Raw genomic sequence first — 26,409 nt, 5'->3', positions numbered from 1 at the left:
CCTCTTTTTGTTTGTTTTTAATAGCTACATGATTTTCCCAAGAGGCAAAAAAAAGTATTTAACAGAATGGTCTGAAAAGGATCTACCATAAAATAGATAGGACTTCACTAAGGAGACGACTGAATTTTAACAGCTCAGGATAAGCAAGGTTTGTGAAATATTCAATCTAAGTTAACTGATAGCTCATAGCCTTTAATTTCACTAAGCAGCAAGAACGTGTACATTTCAAGAACAACAGTTCTTACCATCTCCCCCTGTCTTGTACTGCCTCAGCAACAGAATAAAAAAGCATATCAGTGATAACATCCAAGTAGTCCTACTGCTGTAAAAAAAGCATACTTTAAATATTTGAGTTGTAAATCACATAACATGAGGTCTTGCATCTCAACTGCAATCTCAAGTATTCAAACTGGGATGCGGTTCTCCGCTCCTGCATGCTCGCTAGCAAAACAAACAAGCTTTCAGAACAGATCAGTTCTAACTGTATGTATTTATAGTCTATTGCTGAAGATACAATACTGTCAAAGAGAACAGCCAAACTCTTTAAGAGTAATTTTTGTTAAATACTACTCATACTTAGTTTACAAGGCAATTCCCAAGTTTCTCTGACCAGTACTAGAATCAAAAACCTGTTTTCCTGCTTGGCAACACTATAAATACACAAAAGTAATTGCTGCTTCCAGAAGAGGTGTTAGGTGTTGGTTTTTAGATTCAATCTCTGTAGGTTCTTTCTAGGTGACTGTTCTGGTCAGTGTATTCCAGCATATACAGGAATAATCACAACTAAATGCATGCACTAGTACTCCCTTGCAAAAGGACTACATGGTTACTGTGCAGCACTTCCAGTACCAAAACTGCTCAGCTGTCTTGCTACAAGGGCATAAAAACAGTAATTGCAAATCTCATAAAATATACTAAGACATCAGTAAGACACCCTCTCCTACAAACACACTTCCCCTTAAGGGGCTTTCCAGCTTTCCCTGGAAAGACTAGCTTAATAAGCTCTACAAACAGAGAATCTCATACTCAACATTTCAGGTAGAATAAGACTTATACAGATCCATTATGTCAGCATTTCAGTATCAAAATAAAATAACTCTCGCAAAAACAACTGAAATTTGAGCTGCTAATAAGCAAATCAGTTTTTAAATAATGGGGAGTACAAGTCCTATTTTACAGCATCCATCACAATGTACTAAAAAAAAATATTTACAAAATGTGTACAGGCAAAGAGTAGCACACATTTTTTTTTTTTTTTTTTGGCAAAAGTAGTAAGTACTTAGAAGCACATAGCATTTGGGAAGTCTTACAGAAAGTCGCATGAAGTAATAACAGTGAAATCCAGATCAAGTAATAAACAGAGGAGAGCATGGTATTTGCAGTGCTAGTACCCAGAAGCCACAGCACCAGCACTAGTAGAGGTCTTGTTTAATTGATATGCCCAAGTGTTTAAAAGAAACGTTCTTAACACAAGATAGCTGCTTCTTTCAAAGAAAGAATTGACATCTTCAAAAGCGCATACCTTAAATGTACCATTTTGATTTTTCATATACGAAACCAAGAAGATGTCCACTGGTAGTAGTGCTGATGAAATTAGAGCAACTGCCAATGCAAAGATAGCTGTTATGGTAGAAATCACTTCACTTTCTCGCCGACTCTGATACTTGCGCACATAAACCCAGGAGAAAATCAGAATAGCCTGAAAAACACAGCAGAAGATAGTTATGACTAGCATACCAAGGACATTAGAGTGCAGCTACTAAAGTCAGACCCTTTATCAGGATTACAGCACCTCTTCTATGAAAACTGGCTGAGGGAGCTGGGCTTATTTAGTCTGAAGAAGAGAACGCTCCAGGGAGATCGCACTGAAGCCTTCCAATATTTCAAAGGAGAATATAAACAATAATGAAATTAACTTTTTATGTGGATAGACAGTGATAGGCTAAAAAGGAATGATTTCAAACTAAAGTTGGGAAGATTTAAATTAGATGTCAGAGGGAAGTTTTTGTTACTTTGAGGACAGTAAAGCATTGGCACAGCTGCCCAGAGAGCTGTGAGTGCTCCATCCCTAGAGACATTTGAGGTCAGGTTAGACGGGGCCCTGGGCCACTGAGTTGGTAGGAGGCAGCCCTGCCCACAGCAGGTGATTGGAACTAGCTGATATTTGAGGTTCCTTCCAAATCAAACAATTCTACACTACTACACTTCTAGAATCAGGATGCTCATTCATCTGAGCATCAGCAACAGATTCATTATAGCAATTCACTCTTTCTACCTTCACCACCACCACCAAGCAGCATCAGTAATACAGGTAAGAAAACTGGATGGCCACATGCCCTCACCTCTGGACTCTGCTTTGACTTACAGCGTTACGACATCACCTTTATCAGGAACACCCTGAGACAGCAACAGCTCTGCGAGGCAGAGGCACGGCCAGGAGGCAGCAGGACAGGGGATGAGGAGCAGGCAGTGGGGCCAAGCCGGGGCCAACACGGGAGAAGAAGGGGAGCCCTCCGGGAAGGGGAGTGAGAATAAACTTTAAGAGGGAACTCTGAGGGCTGCTGCTCACGTAAGGAAGGGAAAACCTGTCCCAAAGGAAGGCGGGAAAGGAAAAAGAAAGGAGATACCGAGATGTCGCAGGGTCTGAGTGAGGCAGCTGCAGGTCTAGCCGAAGAAAAACGGGCCGAGAGAGCCCCGCTTACCAGTAGCGCGAGGCCAAAGAGGCACCATCCCGTCAGCAGCTCAGAGGTGGCCGCCGCCATCTTCGCTTCCGTCAGCAGCAGTCAGCCCGCCTCCGGGGGCGGGGCCCTTAAAGGGGCTCCGGAACGTCACCATGGGGACCAGCACGGGCCGGGCGGGCGATAGGCTGGTGTTTTGCGGGGCGATGCGATCTATGAGGTACCTGAGCGGAGCGGGAGCCAAAGTATCAAGTAAATTCTATGTTTGAATCAAAAAGAAAACCGCCCTTAAAATGGAATCATACAATATTTCGAGTTGGAAGGGGCCCACAAAGATCACTGAATCCAACACCTGGCCCCACTCATCACCACCCAAAACCAAACCCTGTGTCTGAGAGTGCTGTCCAAACGCTCCATCAACTCCGGCAGCTCGGGGCCGTGCCCACTGCCCTGGGCAGCCTGTGCCATGCCAACCGCCCTCTGGTGCTGACCCTGTCCCCAACCCCCACCCGCACCTCCCCTGGTGCAGATCCATGCTGTTCCCTCAGGCCCTGTCGTTGTCACAGAGAGCAGAGCTCAGCGCTGCCCCTCCGCTCCCTGTGAGGAGCTGCAGCCGCCATCAGGCTTCCCCTCAGCTCCTCTGCTCTGGGCTGAGCACCCCAGGGACCTCAGTGCTCCTTATCCACCTTGCCTTCTAGACCCTCACCAGCCCTCCTTTGGACACTCTCCACTAGTTTTATGTCCTTCTTATTTGGTGGCACCCAAAACTGCACACGGTGAGTGCTGATCTGGTGCCAAGACCAGTTGTGAGAGCTTCAAAAGCTGCCTTGTGTCTTCACTAATCTATAGTTTATTGTGAGAACTGTGGGACGGTAGTGTGTAGTGGTGCCTATAGACTGTTTCTAGGGCATCTGATGTTGCATTCTTGGATAACCTGGTGTCATAGCTTTCCCATGAAGTGGCTGACGTTTTTGCTGGCCTCCAGTTTTTTTGTGAAGGGTGTGACAGTGCTCACAACTATGCATGGAGTGGTTGGAGCAGGGGTAGAGGTGGACTTGTAGTTTTGCGAGGAGGGACCCGAGGCTGGAGGGACCAGAGAACTGGAACTTTCACCAGAGCAATGGACAAATGCTGCATTTTTGTTTGCTGTCAGGCCAGTATGGAAGGTACTAATGTGACAGCATTCATGAATCAAGTAGTAATAAGGTTGAGATTATTCCATGTCTAAGCACACAGGACATTCACTGGCTGGACAACTGGGGCTCGTTTGCCTCAATTCTGACCTCTTACATCTTTCTAATTCAGTTCATTTGTCCATCTAGCATCATTCATTTCTCAAGTGTTCTATGGCTAAGCCTCCATGCTCTTAACCTTTGCTTCTGTATTGTCATTATTTAAAGGCAGTTATAACAATATGAAGTCACTGTAGAAATTACAAAATATTGTTGCAACAACATCCAAACGTGAACATGCAGGGCAGTAACTATAATGGTTAACAGTACATATAATAACTGTGTGCTACAATTAAATGGGTAAAAAGGTGAAATAAAGTGACAGCAGGAGGACTCTGTCCACTAAAAATGTCATGTCAGTGGGCTACAACTGCTTGTTACATTCCTACCTCTTATAGAAGGTTATTCTGCTGGTATAAATCTCATACTTCTTCTTCACTGTGTTGATCAATGGCTATCAGGAGCTTAGCTGAGATTCTGTAAGAGGAGAGGTCAGTCTGCTTCTTCACTCTGTATAGTGTAATTCTAATAACTCAGTATAATTCTGTGATCTATGTGCACACAGCTTTTATCTGTTAAAGCCAGTCAAAGAGTATGCCCAGGATCATTAGCTGTAGGAGGTTTCTAATGGGGTTTTAAATACGTGGAAGATGCTTGCCAATCCGTCTGGATTCCCTTATCAGTCCCATCCTTTTTCCTCTGTCTTTTTTCTTTTACCTGAGGCAGGGGGGTCTTACTTAGCACATCTCCTGATGAAAAGAATCAATGTTCCTGAAGATGGCCTTCCCACATTTTCTCCAGCCAAACTCCTATAACTCTCAGTATAGTGTTTATCATTCCACTCTAATGTTCCCTTGAGATAGAAGAAATGTTGAAGGCTAAGTCTGTTCCATTCTTGGCAGCTTGAGCAGGTGTATCGAGGAGTGAAAGCCATTATCTTTGTTTTGGGAGTCCTGTGTTTTGAGCACACAGGCTGTTGTGCACACTAGCTAAGTGAAACTAGTTATATGCTTGATCCGGCAGTACTGACCAGATCAAAGGGATGGAGAAACAAGAATCTTATGAAAGTCAGTAATACAAATGCCTGCACCTGAAAAGAAAATACCCTGTGCAGCAATCCAGGCTGGCTAGAGATCAGTTTTGCTGGGAAGACCAAGAGACAGAATGTCACCCAGTGGCAGAGAATACCCTCAGCATCCTGGTCTGCACCAACAGAGGCACAGCCAGTAGACCTGAGGGATTACTCTCTTCTTCCTTGGGCACTTCTTAGACCCCATGTAGAGTGCTGTATCTAATTTTAGGCTTTTAGTACAGGAAAAACATTGATAAGCTATTGTGAATTCAGGAAAGCCTCCAGGGATGCTGAGGTCTGGAGCATTTGGCTTGTGAGAAGATACAGCAGAGGAGCTGGGCTTGTTCAGACTGGGAAAGAGGTGATTTTGATGTGACTGAACATCAGTCTGCCAGCTCCTAGAAAGGTAACTGGAAAGATGGAGACAGCACTTCACCATCATGCATGTTGGGGGAAGGAGTCAGCAGTCATAAAGTGAAACAAGAGTGTCAGGCTTTTGGTGACTTAATCCATGATACAGTGATAATGTTCATTGAAAATACATATCAGAACTCAGGAGTTTTCTGTAGTAACTATTGAAAGACTTCAGAATGAGTTCCACTGAGTCAATACGCAAGTCATGGGTAGTGCATATTCATTTATTTTTTGTTTTTATTTGTTTTTAAACAGAGATTCTTCAGGATTAAGGGAATTAAAAGCAAAAAGGCATTTCCTTTCTCTGTGTGCATATGGTCAGTATGCACCTGGTCTGAATGTAGCAAAAGCAGAGCACAAAACAGCCCTACAAGTACTGTTAGGTTAAATGTCTCTTCAGTCCTTACTGTTATGAATGCTGTATGTGCTCATAGACAATTTTCAAAAAATACCTAGCTAATATCACATCAGCTTCCTTTTTTTTAGCAAATAGCACTGAAATGTCTGACTTGTGAATAATTGAAATATTTATAATTTAAAGAAATAGGATTTTAGAGGAAGTAGCATTTCAGTCCTTGTTCCTTTTCAACTATGAAAATACATAGAAGGAAAACATCATCTTGGATAATGCCTTACTGTCTATTTAATACTAAGTGATAAATATGTTGTATATGTACTATTATATATATATTTAATATATATTACTAATTATTTGTATCTATTCTCTCCAACACAGAATATTCTTTTCCCTGGATATCATTACTATTAAATATGTATGTTATAATTCAAAACTAACTTAGGCCCCATGAAGAATTAAAAACTTAAAGAACAGCATTAAAAATAAACTATTCCCAAATGGGAAGGAAAGTAATCTGCCTTTGGGGTATATAAAGATTTTATGAGTTGTATAGTGCTGCATACCTTTATCAATAAAATATTGAAATAGTGAACATCAGAGACCCATAACTAGTTAGAATTAAGACTGTTGTAAAAAAGTAAATGCTTTAGGTCCATCCTACCATGCAACGTTGTGTTTTGACCAAGGTGGTTACATAAATATTTAACATACTTTAGTAAATAAGCCAAAAAAGCAACTTTACTATGGTCAAAAAAATCTTTTCTAATGTGGTTAATTTAAACAGTTAAGAGCGTATGTAATTTCTTAACAAACAGTTATATATATGTATTTCTCACTAGTAGAAAATGTAATTTGTCTTCACTAACCTATTATTAATTAGGTAACAGAACAGGCTTTCAAGGATTCTGTGAAAATGATTTCATATGTCTATGCATCAAATGATTAAATCTGTAGTTACTGAGTGTGTTGTAATATAATATGGAATATCCTTCTGATTGGTTTGTGTCAGGGTCCTGTAAGTGTCCTCTCTCTATTAGTTGCCCATTCCTGACTTATTTACTGTCAGAACAATGAGAGAGACAGGGAAGACCTTGGTCCTCTGTAATCTGTTCAGATACAACTAAAATATCAGCAGGTTATCAAAGCTGTTTGGTTATAAATCCCAAACACCGTATGACATCTTCAGTCAACTCTGTCTCAGCCAAAACCAGTACTAGGGAAACCTTCATGGCTGTATTCGCACAGAGCTTTGTAAAAGGCTGTTCATGGATACATCTGAGGAAGAATTTTGGAAAGTTCACAATGCCCATTGACAAGATAACTTCTGGGGACACGTTGCTTAAACATTTATTGGCATTTTGTCTTTTGCAGCCATTTTAGTTGCTTGCAGGACAAGTTGCTTTTTGTACAGCCTGAAGTCCACCTACATTTTACTTCAGAAGACTGTGCATCATTTTTATCTCTATACCTCTTTGCTGTCTTGCTGTACTGATAGTATACTTCTGTATACATTGTACTTTATAAGTCTGTGAGTTTTGTCTCACAGATTTAACTAGAGTTTTACAATCTGTTACGTAGTCCACAGGATTCAAAACCCAAATGAGGACAGGAAATCAAAGTTATTGTTCATTGTGATTTCAGTTGCACCCCTGTATCTTGGATTATTAATGACAAGAAAACAGAAGGTAGCCTGTTTTTTCTTGTACATCGTAATTTTGCTAAATTTTGCAAATTTGAAGATCCTAACTAAAAGAGGGCACACATTCATTTATTCTCACTGAACTCTGACAAAGATTAAATTGTCCAGGAAAGAACACTAGCTTTCTCCTTTACTAATTTCTGCTCATAGTTTGCACATTCAGTAATGTAGGTAAAGATATTCCTAAGGCTGTGCTGAGGCAGTTGTTAGCAAAAACCCCCAAAATTTAATTGCATCGATATGTCATGGACTTGTTTTGCCAGTGGACGAGGTCAGCACAAAGTTCACAGACACCGAGTTAACAGAGTGTGTTTACTTAAGTTTAAAGCAATGAGATAATAAGTGAAATGGTACAGCTCATAGGTGAGGTCTCCAACTTTGCTACAAGGGGGTCTTGTTGAATAAATAAGTTTATCTGACAACTAGGTAGAAATATCTGGTTTCGTTCTGCCTTTGGATTTCACCTTGAGCCTGGCCAGAACTCAAGGAGAAACCAGGTAGTTGGTTCATACATTCTCATAATGCCTTAAGCTATGTCTCTTGCTAATGAGATCTTTTGTCCAAGATGTGTATATTGCAATGATCAGATACTTATGATATGTATAACACTGGGTTGGGAGATTCATCTAGAGGTCAACTTTGGTTTGAGGCCTAATGTTTAGGCCTTAGTATTTCAGGACTGAAAAGAAGCAACCACAGAATAAAACTCTGTTTGGCATGTTCATTGTTAAGACTAATTAAGAAACTAATCAACAAGAGAATTATTACCATGAGTTGAGTAATCTGAGAGGAAACATCTCCACTACATACAAATAGGAGACCAGATGTAATTTTCTGGAGTGTTTCTACTCAAGAGAAGAAAGTATTGTGATACATACCAGCCAGTTAAGTGGCTTCAGTCATACCCAAATTGCTGATTCACTCACAGCTGATGGTATGAGTGACAGTGACATGAGTGTTTAGAATCTAACGATCAGTACACTTATTCTCAACTGCACTGGTGGATGTCCATGCTGTGTTTCCAAAAGCATGTGTAAACTAGCATGGCTTATGAAATAAGCTTGGTAGTTATCCACATAGTACTGTTCTCCTCTATGCTCCAGTAGTGGATATGCTTCTTTCTGCCTAGGCTCAGAAATTTGCCTCTTCCTCTCTTACTTGGAAGAGTAAGGAAGAGTAAAAGCTCATCATCAAAATACCATAAGGTGCAATAAGGTCTGAGAATGTGCTGAAGAACTGTTGTTCTATGAATTACTTGGATAAGACATTGTGTTTGGGGTTGCATGGTGAGCGTAGTATAAGAAGTGGACTTGAATAATCTCTAGAAAGGTTTTCTTGAGCTAGTTATGGTTTATAAGCTTGCGTGGACTTCTCATCCTTACTGCAGGCTAATAATTAACTGACTTTTTATAAATTCTCACTGGAAGTCTTAATTGCAAAAATTGTATTTTATAAAGATTTCATTTTATAAAGAGTAAAAATTTTATATTTCTTTTTATCTAAAAACAACCATTATTTTTTTCTGTGTAGTTAGAAATAAGTACAAACTACACAAGATGACTTACATGTAAAATTTACTTTTGAGTAGCAAGTCTGCTTATTAATATTCATGTGGTGAAAAGACTGTGAAAGAAGAGGAGAGATCATAGAAAAAGTATATGAAACATGATACAGTGTTCATTTTGACCAGGACAAGGGATTAGTATCATACTTGAGCTAGATAGTGTACATACCAGAAGAGAACAGGTGCACCTTCTCACTTGACCAACTTGCTTTCCTCCCACTTGATAATCCTACAAGTTTCAGGGGGGCTTAAAGTGTTGGGGCTAATGGGAATCCCGTATTTTATAATCCTCTAAATGAGAAACTCTACTTTATGTAATTTTTCTAATTTTAAAAATTGCTAAAAATTGGGTTAGCACTATTTGACAAAATGTATCACAGTCTTGTGCTTAAGGGTATAATTATTCTTGGTCTTGCATGGCTTAGAATCCAGTAATGCCTGTAAGCCCTATGGAACAGAATGCACTCAGCCTCATACTGTACAAGTACATGCAATTAACTCTGACAATGAAAAATAGTCAGATTTTTCTTAAAAGCTCTTAATACAATATGACTTTATTCAAGTTTAGGTGAATATTAGGCAGCTTTTCTTCTGTAAGTGCTTACTTTCCTTTATTTAACTAATTACATAGATTTGTTTTTTTTACTAAACACTACTAAGAGGTATTTCTCATTCTATAATTTTCCATTTGCCCAGAAAGAAAAACATTTTTGGATAAGTTTAGAATTTGTCAGTCTGCATGCTAGTAAACAATATTTTAGAAAACCCCAAATGGCCTAGAGTGTTTGTTTTCATTAGTAGAGAATATAATGTGTCCTTTGCTCCTTATTTCTTTATGCTAAAATGTTGTAAGCACCTCAATCATGCTATGTCTCCAGACTGCTTTTCAGGACAAATCTCATTTTCCCTTTAAGCTTTATTTGGTTTCATCACTTATATACTGTTGTACCAATGCCTGAGCATTTGAATGAACAACAGGGGCAAGGCTTGTAGTTTTATGAATCTTGCAAAAGTTTTTACCTTAATGTATGGGGCTGCTGAATCATGGCCTGTACCTCTGATTGATCACCTGAGGTGAGCAATGAATCAGCTATGGGAGCACAGGTGAAGGCAATTCACCTGTGCTGCAGGAAGAGATGGAGCCTGGCTCCACCCCTCCTAGACTCATTTAAGAGCTGACTGCCAGTGGGGAAGGATTTCTTCTGGAGATTCATTCCACCAGAGTTTTCCTCATGAGCCCAGGTTATGGGTGAGTGTACCTATCATTTCTGTTTCCTGCTTTGGTGTAATAACATCATAGCCAAGCTCTCTGTTATACCTTAACATCTGTATATTTGTTAATTGTCACTGCTATACCATAACATTGGTATACTCATTAACTGTACACTTGGATTAAGTCTGCTCAGTTCTTATTTTGGGCAAATCTAGGAAAAGGAACAGCTTTTGAAATGATGTCACGTTAAGGAAAAATGTTTACATTGAGTTGGGTGAAAAAAGTCTTAATGTTTTGTGGAATCTAGGAAAAACATTCAGAAAGACGTAAACGTACAGTGCTCCTCCCAACAAAACCATTGCTACTGGCAGGGTTGTTTCAGGGAACCCGAGTCAAAGGGCATCATAGTTCTTGGAGTTTAAAGAGACTTTCTGTGCCATCCACTTGTAATTCTTTGAAAATTAATTCCATGAAATAATTATGTAAAATTGTATAGCTGATATATATATATAAAGGATGAAACATTCAATGAAGCCAAGTCCCCGAAGTGTGGGAGTTTCTAACATGAGTAGAACAACCTGCTGTAGCTTGGGATCAGTAAACTCCTTACCACAGCATAGGACTGTCACAAGTAATAACAAATGTGTGCATTAAGATGTGGGTTTTTTTGCTGTGGTAGTACTGAAGTAGGGGAATAGGTTTTATTATTATTGTTATTTTATAATTGGTGTAGGGATTATCTTCAAGAAGGTTGAGGAAATGCTATATGAACATAAATACATATTTTAGTTATAACTTAGAATAAATATATGGAAGAACTTGGAGCAGTTTTTCTTTTAATGTAATACCAAGAAATATTCAGTAATGCTTATAAAGGTTATTTTCATCCTCACTTTTTTAATTTGAACAAAAACAGTAGTAAAAAAAGTCTGAGGGCAAAAGAGATGATTGAGATAGAGTGTAGGTCAGAAACATTCCTTTTAATGAGGGCTGTGAAAATGAGGAACTTCCAAGGTCAATGTCTTTCTATTTATTATTTTTTAATGTAAAAGCTTTTATTGCCTTTCCCATATGCAAATTACAACTCTGTGTGAGCTGATAACAGTGAAGGCAATGTGAACTTCCACAGACAGAAGAGGTTTATAGGCAGAAATGCATGAACCACTGAATTCTCCTGAAACTTGGCCAGCTGTTTTTAGTCAGAATAGAAAGATTTCACCCTGTATTTTTCTCATTGTCCTAATCGGTGAACTGAGGTTGACTGGCTGATCATATTAGAATACCCAAGCTGTTGTTTTGTGCATATTTGTACTTAATTACTAGAAGTGCTTCTAATTCTATGTATGTAGGAACAACAACCAAGACAAGAACACGTATTTGGATTTTTCCAGAATGTAGCGAGGAAACTGGGCAGAGATCAACCAAGAAAGTGGATTCAATTCTGCCCCTGGGAATTTAATAGCAAAGCTGCTAATTGGTTTGGCTTACAGAATCATTAATGTTCAGTTTAGAAGGTAAGTAGTTCTAGAAACAGAGAGAATGGACAGCCCAAACTATTATTAGACTTCATGAATATTGTGAGGTTGTTTTAATGTCCATCTCAAAAAATGGAAATTTGAGATAATTTGGGGTAGTGTAATAACAAATAAGGAGTAAGTTATACACACAAGACACGATTTGGAATCTGTTGAGAAAGATGCTACTTAAGGACAAACAGTAGAAATTTTAAAAATTCTGACTAAAATATAGAACAGTAGAAGATAAATTAGTCATTCTTATAACAAGAAATTTGACCATAAAATAGAGTAACAAGCAGCATAGTTAATGGAACAAAAACCCTGCTTGATATGATTTAACAACTATACAACCTTAACTTGGGATGCTTTGAGTGCCAAGAATATGCCAATGATTTCTTCTAAAAAATAATAGAGAAACTCATGGATGAGAAGTCCATCAAGCACTGTTAAAGACTGAACCTGTCTCAGTGTCAGCCGGGGAGCTCCAGAGATTATAAAGATATGCAAAGGAAGCTTCTTCAGCTTTCATTCTTTTCCAAAGAGCTTGATGTTGGCACTGAGGGGGTCAGTGTAGTAAGTTACAATCTTTCAACCACTCCCATTAGTATCTTTCAGTAGTTCCAGTGCAGTATAGCTGTCCTTGGGGACTTCATTGGAGGCTGGAGTTTTGATCATTTACCAAAGTTAGAGGGTAATCTTAGTGATAAAGATGACTTTCCCCTTGCTCAGAAGATTGTTTCAAAGCCATTTACATTACTTAAACCTAGCATATGGTCTGTGTAAAGAATCTTGAAAAAATAAAGCTTGTCTAGCAGCATGGGAAAGGTGATTTTATACTGCAGTGAGGAGTTGAGCTTTATCTCTAACCATGAAAATGGGCCTTAAACCTATGTCTAGGAGCATGAAAGTTTCTTTTTTTTCCTACAGTGATAAAAAACAAGTTTAATGCTTGGATATGGAAAGAGTTTGTGACTAATTATGTGATGAAAAACTTGTTGATAAAGTGGTGTGAGTTCAGTGGAGGGTGACCATGATGGCTGAGGTCTGGCCATGTGAGACTGGGGAACCGTACTTGGCTTGGGAAGAGGCAGCTTACAGGGAGATCTGGCTGCAGGCTGCTGTAACTACAGGCCATCTAGAAGATGGAGTCAGTGGTGCATGTCTGAGCGAGAAGAAACAGCAGACAGCAGTTGAAATAGGAGAATCTGACCAGGTCTATGGAAAGAAAAAAATATGTCAGATTAAGCAGCAGAGATTTCTCTATTCTTAACTTGATTGGATTTAAACCTTGAACAATCTGGATTCAGTGAGACCTTACTTTGAGTAGGAGGATTGCACAAGATGTACCCTCCCAAATGTCTCTTCCTAGCTGAACAAGTCACTGATTAATGCCACTCAGCAGCTATATTTAGATAGGACATAACTTTTGGGGCAGTGTGAAGGAAATTGTTATTCTTAGGAATTGCACCAAGATTTGAGTAGTAGGGTAACCTCACACAAAGGAGGAATGGCATGAGGTAATGGCCGCTGGCTTTTAAGTTTTATCATTTAGGCTTTTTGATCTGCTGTAGCACAGAAGCAGTTACAACTGTAGTTCTGAATTTGCAGAAAAGCAATCTATTTTACTTTCTGCTATTTCTGTCCTTCCTTGAGGATCAGGTATTGTTTGGTTATGGATGAGTATGAATACAACCAACTACTAATCCCTTTGTTAGGAGATGAGTGTTGTGAGATGGTGGGCAAGAACAAATATGTATTCAAATGGCTCTATGTGCAATTTGTATATAAAAAGTGAGGGGAAAATGTCAGTCTTCACTCAGTATTGAAAATTTTGGGGTGTGTAATCTTTATTTTACAAGACTCAAAGAAATGTTAGGGCTTCAACTAAGAGTTAATATTAACTAAGTGTTAAAGCTCCCTATCGCTGGCAATAGAAACAGGAGACATGAGAAATTATTTTTTTAATTATTGGTGTTGACAAGAATTTAGTTATACACGTTCCTCTTCTTTCATTTCCTTCCTGACAATGAAGTTTTTCCTCTTCAAGTTCCAGCCAAACATGAGTATTGCAAGGGAGAACAGAAGAAAAACAGGAGAACAGGAGGAGAAACAGAATTATAGAAGAGTGATGTATAAATCTTCTATTTTGTTAAAGGTAATTCAATTAAATAAACTTCTAATAAATAATCACAAGATGCATCTCAACACTTAAACTGGATGTTTATATCTAAGAATGATACTTTTTACTTAAGTGATTGGCATTTTAGGGGCATTTTAGTATTTTAACCACCAGAGGGCTCCCATATTGTAGTTCGCCAAAGTCGTTTCCGAGCCCAATGCAGTAAGTATACTTGCCAGAGACTTCAGTGGAAGCTGAATCTGCAAGTCATTACTTCGAGAAATATTTCATTTTCACAGAAGTTTTAAAATAGCAATAACCTCAGGAGTAGGTTTGTAGCGTGAGTGATTTTACAATTAAGTATGTGGAGACTTTAAAGGAAATCTGTCTTGCTGATTTCTTCAAAACTAAAATGTGTTGATCCAAATCTTAGTATCTGTCTGTCAAGCTCTGTTACTGTTGTTGGCACCATTGCTTTCCAAACCATTCAAGCCTGTAATTCAGTGCCATCATCAAAACCTCCATTTCCGTAGATACCTATGACTACAACAAACTCTTGATTTGCAGAGACTAACAAGGCATTTCACAAATATTTTTTCAGTCAATTAGAAGACAAACACTCTGGAAATCTTGCCATGAAGAAGAGCTGAAAATACTCACCTATGTGAGTTGAAAGTCAAATCAGTGTTCATTATTTGCTACATAAAAGATGTAGAGCAAATACAATTTTTAAAGAATTTGCTTTCTGTGTCAGTGTACTTAATACATTAGAGATCTTTAAAGACTGAAGGCACATCTTCAGCCTGGGTAAGAGAAGTCTTCAGGACATCAAGTAGCCTTCCAGCATGTAGAAGAAGGTTATAAAGAAGACAAAGCTAAGCAGTTCAGTAGTATGTGGTAAGAGAATGACAGTCAGCATGAGCTGAAAAGAGAGGTTCTAACTGGATTTAAGGGGAAACCTCCTCAACATGAGGACAGTATATCAGTGTAGCAACTGCCTGGAGAGGTCATACTATCTTTTGTACTGTTGTGTCTCAGAGGCAGGCACTGATGTCTGTGCTCTGGTGACAGGACATGGGGGAAACAGCATGGAGCTGCATCAGTTGGGGGTTAGGGAGAAGTTCTTCACTAAAGGTTGATGGGACTCTGGAACAGGCTCCCCAAGGCAATGGTTACAGACTCGAGCTGCCAGAGTTCAAGAAGTGCTTGGACAGTACTCTCAGACATAGGTTTGAATTTTGAGTGGTCTGTGATGAGCCAGAAGTTGGACTCTGTGTTTCTTCTGAGTTCTTTCCAACTTGGGATATTCTGTGATTCTCTGTCCTTGGAAGCTCTTAAGGACAGAGATGTTCTGCAGCTATGTTAATTGTATCATATGCTACCAAATAGTACTCATTGACGAACTGCTCCCTTCCTCACCTAGTTTCATCAGTTTATTTTTATTTTGCTTATAATATTGTGTCAGTCCATCTTTCACGTATTTTGAGTATTCTTCAGGGTGAAGATAATGTACAGTGTTATTGGTCATCTAGGAGGCATATATTTTTCACCTTGATTTGCCCAGCACAAATTACACTTGCTGATCTTTCAGAAATTGTTTCATTTCTGTTCTCTTTTAAGTAGCATACTCACTGTGTAAATATATTTAAATATATTTTGTGTTGTATTGTAATTGAGTCATGGCCTGAACCATTGACTGAACACCTGGGGAAAGAACCTGGTCAGCTCTGGGAGCACAGGTGAGGGCAATTCACCTGTGACAGGAAGGGGTGGAGCCTGACTGCACCTCTCTTAGACTTCACTTTTAAGGGCTGACTGCCACTGGGCAGGGAACTCTTCCTGAAGGTCCCTCCTTGGTGAAGCTTTCCCTTACAAACTAGAATCTTTAGAATCTTCTGATATGGGTGAGCAGTATTCCATTCCTTTATAGCACCTCTCTATTGTGCCAGTTCTTCCATCATCACACCTCTATTGGAATGATTTTCCCATTGTATTGATCTGTCCAACTGCTACAGGTGTGTAAGCATATACATTGTAATTGTCATCTTTGCTCGAGTGCAGTGCAGTTTTAGACTGACAGTACTTGGATCACTTTTAAAGCCTTAGCTGTTGTAGATGATAGTACGTTTTATTCTATTTTGATGAGTTTTGCTGACTCTTGGTGTAGTTAGAACAATTAGTATGCTTTACAAATGTCTAAAATGTAAGCACCTTCCTTAAGTGCACCTAAATTCAACAGGATAGAATTTCAAATAAATCTATTAAAAGAATCAGTATTTTTGTTGTTAGTAACAATTTTCTCCTTTACAACAAGGACTTTAGATAAACTAGTACTGGTTTTTGAGGGCCTCCAATGTGACTCTTCAGAATCAGTGTACAAGCCTTTGTACACCTACTAGTATGAAAACAGATTTGAATGGTACTTATGACTGATGGACTATGTTTGAGAATAAAGCAGTTAACAAGTTAGGCTGAAAGTGAAGACATTGCTAAGCAACTTCAAAAACTTTGTCCTACTTTTCCCTTTCCAGTTTTTCAATTTAAAAAAAAAAAAAAAGAAAGCTGTTGCATGTGGTTAGAACATTCCCTGAGAACTGGAGATTACTCAGCTGGCTTGCTGGAAAACTATCACATTACTTCTAGATAAACATCATTAAACAGAGTGCAGTGCTTTGCTTCACTCAGCTAGAAAACTGCAAGTAACTTGCCATTGACATGAAAATGATTGAGTAGGCAATAATGTTCATTTTTGTAGGGTGACTTAGTTGCACAGGAAAAAGGTGATGCAGTAAAATTAAATGTGAGGTTACATGTGCAGAAACAAATACTTCAGGGCTGCACTTAGTGAGTGGCTTACAGCACTTTGGAAAACTCTTTGAAAGCTAATGATAGCTTCCAGCACACAGTGATAGCTTTAAAAAAAAAAATAGGGTTTAGCAGAAAGAAATGCAAGTTTCAGTAATGCAGTTGTTACTACTTTGTATGGTATTAATGGTATAACTATGTTATTGTTTGCTTCTGGCATCCAAGCATCCTGTTCTGTATTTGATGTCAGTGAATTGGAATAGTTTCAGAAAAAAAGCAGAACAAAATAAACAATCTTGTGTTGTAGTAAACTAAAGACAAAATAAAACCCCTCAATCCGTTTTGATTATTCAGTAGAACATTTGGGGATAGCCTGAGTTTGTACATAGAAATAAGACTTATGCTTTTAAATATCATTACAGTATCATATCATGATCCAAAACCTAAAGCCTGGGGCTTCAGAAGAAGCTTGACGGGGGGTGGGGGAAAGGCACATGTCAAAAAGAAAAAGAAAATCCCATAAATACACTTCATACAGTAGCTCATACTCTAGAAACATCCTAGAACCCTTGTAAATCCATATGGTTTGAAACAAGATCACATCTCTCTCAAGAGGGGAAGTTATCACTCACCTACAAGTACTGCATTTCTCAGAAATGACTGGATGCCACTGAAGAAGCAAAATATTTTTGATGAAATGTATAACATCGGGAAGAAAAGCTGTCAAGTCAGGACCCCCTGATTCTTCTTTAGAAATAATTTTGATTGCACAGATCTAGAAACTTCACTAGGATAAAGCTCGAACAGGGAGGGAATCACAAGAAATATGAAGGTGTAGTCAAGGAAGGCTTCTAGCAGCAAAAGGAGTGAAACCCAAGTTTTGGAGATGACAATTGGGAGAAGAGTTTTTGCAAGACCTGGGAGACCCTGAAATCTACATAGTAACTGAACACTGCAAGGTTTTCCAGAAAGATCTGTCCTGCAAAGATACAGTAGGCTATGAGTAAATTTATTTTCAAACTTTTTTTTATCAGTTTCATGCAATATGGTTGAGTTTCTTCTGTAAGGAGTTATTTCATTAAAGTTTTTATCTAAAAGCAGATTTGATATCTCATCTTATAATTAGATAAATTCTGAGTAACATGCATGTAAATTCACCACATAAACTTGGCAGGTATGATCAGGTATAGAGATCATGGACATGAAAATCCATTCATAGTAATGTTTTTCCAAAGACTGCTAGGAAAAAAAAATGGCAAGCATTTCCTCTCTTGTGTTAGCTTTTTGTAGTGCTTAGTTATGTAATGGTAGTAACAGTAGTAGCTAAACAAAGCATAAGTTAGCCTGTACGCAGCTGGTTACATCACCAGGGATCTGTCTAGAGGTCTGAGATCAAGAACTCCAGCAACCACTGTCGGAGAAGAATATAAGTAATCTACACACAATGAGGATGGAAATGGTTGAGAAAGCAAAACAAGTGTAAGACCTTTAGCCACATTAATATAATAATAGTATAGTATTCCCTTCACCATATTTTTAATGACTCGTAATCGAGATGAGATGCTCATGACCACAGCTTCTAAACAATGTTTTTCCAGTCTCTGGGTTACAAATTTGTTGTCTTTGTTATTATTCATCTTGTTATTATCACTAAATACAGCACAGACAAGGATCCACAAAAGCCTTTCTAGCAAGCACTATAATTCTGGCATGTTTGTTTCTTATTGTCTTCTAAGGGTGACAGGAAATGTTAGTAGTGCTGTATGTTGAGATCCTGGCTTCACTGAAGTCTCCAGTCCTCCTAGAAGGTAGCAACAAAAGAGACATTATAGAAACCAAATGTGAATCTCTGTCACAGCTGCAATTCATGGCAAAGCACACATTGATATCAGCAAAGCAATATTTCAAGCTAAATAAAGGAAGTTACCAGTGTTTCTTTGATCTGCAGTAGGACAGAAACATTTTACTTAGGCTAACTTTCCAGTTCTCTTTTCCTCATTCTTTCCAGTGGGACTCTAGAACGTAACTGTGTAGCAATAGTCTCCTGCAGGTAATGGAGAAGAGAACAACTCAGTGCTGAGTAGGCAAATCTGAAAGCAGAAGGCAAGGTAGTTAAAAGGACTAGTATCAGTCTTGTAGGGGAAAATTTATTTGGGGCGAAATAGTAAGAAAGCAAATGATGAAACTTCATTTCTAGAGGAGACTTATAAAAGATGTTAAAAAATGTCTCAGTAAGTTATCATACTGACTTTTTCTTTTCAAGTTTTTGGGTATTGATAAAGCTATGATCACTGGGCTTTTCTGTTTGTATTGTTTTATCAGTGAAGCGTGTGTCTTCTGTTTTCATGTTTTGTAGTTTTCTTCCTCATATCAATGTTGACAAGTTTTCAGTAAATGGCTGCTAAAGATGCTTCTCGACTATCTCAAAGTTATAAGACATTTTAGCAAACAAGTAAACAAAAAAAGGTATTTCTGTGGTAGTTGCAAGGAAAAATATGGCTTGATTTTACTTGATTCTTTAGGCATCAAAAGATTACTCCTTTTCACTACAGTAGTGTCTGCTTAATGCCCATGCCCAGTTACATGTGTGTGTGTATAATTAACCATATACTATGTCTCTGTCATCTTAATTTATTAAAGGGGAAAATATAAAGGACCCTAAAATTGATGACCTCTAAAGAACAGCTTTATTGCATGATAATCTGATTTAATCAAAATTAGCTTACTTTTCACTCTCTCAGTCAAAGAGATGGAAAGGAATTCAAACTAACCCATTTAGCTACTCAGTATAAAGGATACTCTGCTATCTGACCAATAGCTCCTATTACTTTGATATCTTATTGCCTCAGCTCCTGACTGTCATACCAATCAATACATGATGCATAGAAAGATTGCAAATATTAAATAATTTATATTCTTATTTTTTAGACATATTAGGTCTATATTATATATTAATATGACATTTAAATAATCTTTTATTATGTTCTATTAGCCTTTGGAAAACAATAAAAAAACTGAAGTGATATGTAAATGAGGAATTATGTGTGTAGGTGAGCACGTGCGAGCACTCATTTTCAGTAAAGGAGCCAAAACAGCTGCCAAAGAAATGCAAAGAGAAAAATTACTAATAAAATAACCAAGTACAAATATAATGATACAGCAACAACAAAATATATTTTTTCATTCAACTCCTATGGTATTGATAAGCCAATAAAAAAAAGAAAGGAAAAAAAGTACTGGAGTTGTACTACATGCATGTTTAGTGCTATCTGGTCCTAAAATATTTCAGATTACAATATATAAAAATATAAAAGTAAAAGTTATTCTTAATATATTGCTGACACTTAATAGTGGTGAATGTCTGTAGTTTTATCACATAATTTGTAAAGTATTTGTAACTATTTCAGAAACAAATTTTGGCACATACTGCTCAATGTGGTAGTACAAAAAATTTAGTGAAGTTATTCCAACTTGAAATAGGTTTGATTTGTAGAATTCAATATGACATCAGTTCAGTCTGAACAAGCTAAGAGAAACAACACTAAGAATAGCAGTGCTAAAATATTTAGGTCCTTAATTTGTTAAAAGGCATCTTTTTGTGGCTAGATAAATAGTTGCTTATGACCACACTGCCATGATACAAACAGCTTGCCATGCATTCTGTTTTATGGGCTCTGTAAAGAAATAGGCAATGAAAAATAATCTGAACACTTAATACTGTTTTTTGTTCTTTCTTTCATATTTAATCCACTCTATTTGTACCAGAGGAAGCATGTGCATGTTGGTGACATCTGTATTGCATAAGAAACAAGCATGCGTGCAGTCAAACAGCTGACTAGAGATGAGAAAAGCAGAAAAGTGGTTTTCCAAAACAAACCAAATGTAAACCACATAATGTAGCTTGTTTTAGTGTGAAGTACCTATGAGGCTTTAAAAGCTGCTTCTCAATTGAAAACATGAAGACCAGGTTTTAGACAGCTGTGGTGGGAATTACAGATTTGGGCTGTAATTTTCCATATAAATATGCTGAAATCCTATGTGCAAGCTATATAGCTGTGAAAAGTGCTAATTTAAAATTGCTATAATGCAAATATTAGAAAGTGGAAGGTAAAGAACAACAACAAAAAATATCAGCTGAATTTAAGTTTCTGTAAACAGACCAAGTTCTATTAGCTTCATAGGCTTATAGGGCAACTTCATTTTAGGCAAAGATAAGACCAGAAGGCTACATTTTCTTTGTTGTTTTTTTTTTTTAAAAAAAAAAAAAACTTCAGGAAGATGAAGTATAGATAACCCAAGAAATGTCAGATAAAATTCCATTTTAGCTTTAAACAAATGTCTGTGCAATTTCTAGTCTCGTTATTAGTCAATGCCTCCCACTGTTTTGTCCTTTCAATCCAGCTATCTTTACACAGTTGTATTTAAATATAGAATATTGCATTGAAAAATGAAATTATTTTAGGTCATGTTATCAATGATTTCAAATTTTTCAGAAAATAACTTCTATAAATTTGCCTATGCAAGACTGATGTGTGACAATTTTTTTTAATCTATTATCTGCAATCATATTAATATTCAAGATTCTGAATTCATGCAGAGCAATTTACCATTGTTGTTTGGATGCACAATTTCAGCACTGTAAGGAAACAAAGCAATATAATTTGAATTATTCATATTTCCTGCTGAATAGGAGGGCACAAGAATCTGGAAAGTCAAAGTAAGATCTGTCTACTTTGCCTTTCATCTAGGAGGATTTTTCAGGATTTAAACATTATATATTTAAGCCAGTATTTTAGAGATTCATTAAGCTTGTCTGCCTAAAACTGTCTAGATATGATCTCAGATGTTAAAGAACTTTCAATTCAATAGCATGTAAAGGCTGCAGCTAGAAGCAGGACAGAAGTACAAGCCCAAGAGTCTAGCTGTTATGTGCCCTCTAAAATAACCTACTGACCTATACACATTGCAAGTCAACATCCTACGTCATGCTGTATATAAATGTATTTCTGGGAGCTGAGGAACTTGTGCACTCATGGAAAATGTGGAAAATGACAGTCGACAGTAAGAATCTATTGGAATCTTTTATTTCATGACTATTTGTGTATTTCTGCACTGCAATTCATGGAAATTTTGCTGTTTCTTAGGACTGCACAACTAACCATTAGCTGCTAGAATGGCCAGCATTTACATAACAGAAGGTTCTTAAAGCAAACCTAGCTGTATAGTGTATCAAGTGTAGCATTATCATCAGTCTCTAAATGTTTTATTTTTGGCACTTTGAATGTGGTTTGGACACGATGGATTAATTTAATTTTGGAGCAAGGCCAAGCAATTCAGCATTTTGATGAAGCTTGGATTAGCTAGGAACTGCTCTGGTTTCTTCCCTTTCCTGATAAGTGGAATCTAGATATATTTTGATTATTGAGCTTAATCTTGATAGTTAGTTGTTGACTCCACACTAGCACTGGAACTAATTATGACCTAACAACTTAAAGTAACATCTTGCAACTACTTAGTGAGGAAATATTTTCACATGCAAAATTATTCAAATGCATTTACAATTCATGGCTTTCTCAGCAGTTATAGTCTATAATTATTGGAATAGGGGTATCTGACAATGATACATAATAAATAATGTATTTAATTACAAAAACTTACAGTAGAAAAATGACCTTAGGCCAAAAATGCAAAATCTATCAAAGGTTACTGTGTTGCTGAGATGGTATCAGCCTGTTTTCAGAGAGTATGCATTGAGGCCCTGCTTGTCTGCATGACAAGGAAGGCAGCTTTTAGGAACATACAAAGTTTTATGTAATAAATTGTTTTCACACAAATCTTTTCAGTATGAGTAATTATGGCTTGACATGTCTCCAAATCTATTTGGGATGTGTTAAAACTACAGGGCTCAATTCTTAAAGACAAAGAGCTCAAACAGTTTTAAGCCCTCCTTGCTCAGGCGTTCATTAGAAACCTTCATCTCTTCTCAAGTGATGTTGCTCGATTTGCCAGAACTTGAAATACAAGATACAGGTACTTCAGGACTCAAACTGTCTGTCAGTGGAGAACAAGATTAAGAAAAAATGCTTAAGCTGAATAAACTAAATCCGCTGGCAGGAGAAAAAATAAATAAAAATAATCCACTCTTACAAAAAATGCCTGTAAGTAGAATACGTAGTTTCCTAAATAGCCATAGCAGAAAGCAAGGCCTTGTGTCAGGCACACAAGACGGTGACACTTGACATTTAGTCTTACGGAGAGTTTATCTTCGCTGCTGAAGTTACAAACAAATTCAAGAATGAACATTTTAATAGTTTCAGTGCTATGCAGCTGTCGTGACTGATTGGCAAACCTTGCAAAGGGCAGAAAGGTTCATCTGGCAAGGAACTTGTGGGTTTAAAAAACAAAGGAGGAAAAAAAAAAGAAAAATAGTGCAGTAAGGCAGAGGCTCAAATTAATCTTTTTAGAAACCTTTTCAAGTGAAGTACTGCTGCTTTCAGAATTGTCAGAGCTTGACGCTTCATTCCTGCATATGTGTTGTCACAACCAACACAAGTTAAAAAATGTGGGTCTAACAAGATGGAGACAAATCTGTTAGCACCAAACAGACAAGAGTGAGCTATGTGACTTGGCTCTTTTGGATATCTAAGAGTGCCGAAAAAGAAACAAAAGCTGAAAGTGACTGTCAGTAGTAGAGAAAAGTTTTCTGGAACAAATAAGTCTGTCCCTGCATTCCCCTACCCCAATTCTCCCTCCTTTCCCTCTGTATCTTGCCTGCAGCCACACTTCTAGTTAAAGCTGTTCAGTGAAGCAGTTCACTCTCAGCACAGGAGGTGGAATGTGTTCTACATGGCTGTGCTAAGTATGGTGTCAAGCTTAGGTTCTCTTGGTTTATTTGCCTCGGCTCTTATCTGTACCTGGGACTCATCCTGTCTTCTGTAAGCCAGTGAGAGTTTCAGCTAAGCAGAGATATCAAGAAAATTGTGTTGCTACACAGGTAACATAGTAGAGCATCCCTTTGCTACGATGTTGCAGATCACACTCTCACATCAACTATTTTCTGTACTTGTTGCAAACCTGGAGAGAAAACTACCTACAGACAATGTTTCCTGTGCAGTTCACTACCTACTTTGCAGGTGAACTCGGTTCATGCTTTTAAGCTGTACAGGAGAACAAAGTTTTGTGAGTTGTGACTTTGCTTCTTGTATTGCAGGACAGAGAGATTTTTTTTTTAGTTCCCAACAGAATTCTGTAAACAGCAACATTTTTGTTGATCCCAATTTTCATGTCTGTTCAGGACTGTTTCTGTCAGTATGAAGTATTCTCTGTAAATACATGCAGTTACTGTCTCCAGTGCCCAAGTCCTCTTTAACCAGTATAAATCAGGGTAATTCCTTTGATTTACGTGAACTGGCATAATCTCATTTAGTTGAAAATCTGGGCCTGAGTACAGGAAGAAATATTAGTCAGGGAACATTACAATAGGTTCTAATTCTTCTTCTTCTTAATACTTTCATAATGATGTGGATGTTTTGAAGTTGACATAGTCCAAATAAGATATTTCTGATTTTATGTTTGAAGCATTGCTGGCTTACGAAGTGGAACAGCGTCCTTGATTAAGGGGTTATGTTTCGTTATTACTTCACAAGCAATGAAAACTTAGCTAGAATTTGAAGTTTTGAGCAATACTAAAGCTCTGAGGAGCAAAAATGCTTCCTTAAAAGATGAACGGAGTGTATGTGCCAGTATTACACAATTAGATAGCTTACCTAATTTAGAATATGAATCATGGAGATTAATAACATTATAAGAGCTGGATCAATATATTTAGGGTATGTAAAATGAAGTAAAGAAAAAGGATTTCAAGAATTTTAATAACTTGAAAGAGCAATGGGAAATGCATTTCTTTTCAAATAAAAAATGATAATGCCTTTCACTGGGAGCCGAGCTTTTACAATGGGTCTTTCAACGAGGGATCTCAAAACTCTTTTTGAAACATTGAATTAGGTCTTGACACTGCAGTCTTTATCAAATGAGCAGTCTCAAAGCAAAGGAAATACTCAGCTAGTTTTGCAACTGAAGGCTGGGAGATGGAGCCTTGCCCTGTGAGGTGGTGAAGCTTTACTTTCCATAACTTTCAGAAGGAAGGGAAGGAGTAAGTGAAAAGTGTGATGTGCACGAAGTCACAGTACCAACCTAGCAAAGTTCTGGATTCAAACACCCTACAAGGCACACGTAGGCTGCAATTTCATCTTTCTCTTCTGATGCTATGTTGGAAAAGACAACTGCTTTGAAATTTAAACCAAGAAGATATTCATGTCTTTCTGTGTGATTTGGCATCCTGACACACTGTCTTTGTTGGAACACTGGTGAAAATCTGCTGGAAGAAAAAGGCAAAAAAGTTAACCATTAAAGTCCGCTGACCTCAAAACCAGCTGATCTAAACTGATGTTCACTACCCCTCATTCAGTAGACACCAACTTTCTTTTTTTGCCCTGTCAAAATGATTCCAATAGGAGATAATGTATGTACTGAATATATATAAATGAAATATGTTTAAATAAGCTCTGAATTTGTGTTCTATGTATGTATATCTTGTCACTTTATTTTTCTATCCCTCTGTCTGGTTTACGTACATGAAATGCAATAGAGAAAACTGCCACAAGCACACATAGAACTGAGAAAAGTACAGTTTGGCATAACCAGGGGCAGCACTCAATGTCACTGCTTTATTGTAGCCAGATGATAGTGCAGTGAGAGAACATTCTGATTGGTAAATGATGGCTTTTGAAAGGCAGAACAAATGCCAGTAATCTGCTGCGTTTTGCAGCATCAGTGCCGTAAATAGGCACGCTCTCTTGGTTGAACAAATTTTAAATTTATGGTAAGTATAAGCACATGTCATTAATTTTATATACTTTAAGTGATAATAGCCAGCCTCTGCCAGCATGCTAATGTATGTAATCTGTTCTTTACAGCCCGAAGCCAGATATCCTTTTATTCGCGTGTTCATACTCTGGTAAATTAATTTACACAGAACTGACGGAGAGGGGGTAGAAAGAAAACACTTCTCGTGCTGTCGCTGCCCCTCGGATATCCGATTGTGTAAAGCGTGTGTCGGGTGGCGGTCCGTCCTGTCCCGCAGCTCCGAGCGGAGTGGGAGGGTCACCCTGCGTGAGACTGATAAGGGCAGCGCTGCATCCCCTCACCGCGCTCCGGAGACGCTCCGCAACTCCTCGGTACGCAGCAGCACGGGCATGTCTGTACTGCTGGGGGACGAGCTGGAGTAGAAACTAAAGGTAAGCGGCTCGCTATTCGCAGTGAGTTGTCCGAACAAGTTACCTATGCGCGCACGCTTCAATATTCCTCTTTTGGTGCTCGTGCAGAATTGTTAGCTAAGTTTGTTGGTGATTTAGTCATATTAACTACATCCAATAGAAATGCGCACAGTAAGCGTTTAACGTGCTGTTATCAGCCTGAGCTGTAGGGGTGCTTGTGGGTGATTACAGATGCGTTCTAACGAAAGCAGTCCCGGTATATTTGTAGTAATTAAATAATAATAATAATAATAATAAACCGTTGTAAATCGGCACAGTACTATATATACACCACGCGGGTACGTATTTACATTTTTCAGCGTATCTGTTAGCGTACGTCGTTCTGATCTGTGCGCGCACGAGGCGGCCTGCATCCCGGTACCGGTACCGTCCCCGCCAACAGCGGCACGTGCGGAGGGCACGG

At 38.1% G+C, this 26,409-nt stretch overlaps 2 protein-coding genes across 7 annotated transcripts in view; one reads left to right on the top strand and one right to left on the bottom strand.

Moving 5' to 3' along the window:
* LMBRD1 (LMBR1 domain containing 1) overlaps positions 1–2,809 on the bottom strand; it is a 64,357-nt gene extending 61,548 nt beyond the window's left edge. For both annotated transcript variants that reach the window (XM_031552584.1, XM_003204416.3), the window contains exons 1-2: positions 2,703–2,809; positions 1,523–1,699 (exon numbers count right to left, since the gene is read on the bottom strand). In XM_031552584.1, the coding sequence (XP_031408444.1) occupies positions 1,523–1,699; positions 2,703–2,762 (237 nt within the window). In that variant the 5' untranslated portion in view covers positions 2,763–2,809. The remainder of the gene's footprint in view (positions 1–1,522; positions 1,700–2,702) is intronic.
* A 3-nt stretch (positions 2,810–2,812) lies between these two features.
* Positions 2,813–26,409, top strand: part of COL19A1 (collagen type XIX alpha 1 chain) — a 213,943-nt gene continuing 190,346 nt past the window's right edge. The window contains exons 1-3 of one of the 5 annotated variants that reach the window (XM_031552581.1): positions 2,813–2,898; positions 13,795–13,902; positions 25,647–25,967. The gene's annotated coding sequence lies outside the window, so the exon portion shown is untranslated. Of the gene's footprint in view, positions 2,899–10,225; positions 10,267–13,779; positions 13,903–25,646; positions 25,968–26,409 lie in introns of those variants that run through there. The other 4 variants (XM_031552580.1, XM_031552579.1, XM_031552582.1 and 1 more) reach the window with 4 other exon arrangements.

The sequence above is a fragment of the Meleagris gallopavo genome, chromosome 2 (genome assembly GCF_000146605.3).
Source record: "Meleagris gallopavo isolate NT-WF06-2002-E0010 breed Aviagen turkey brand Nicholas breeding stock chromosome 2, Turkey_5.1, whole genome shotgun sequence".
Classification (NCBI taxonomy): domain Eukaryota; kingdom Metazoa; phylum Chordata; class Aves; order Galliformes; family Phasianidae; genus Meleagris; species Meleagris gallopavo.
This window is presented reverse-complemented; position numbering and strand designations above follow the sequence as displayed.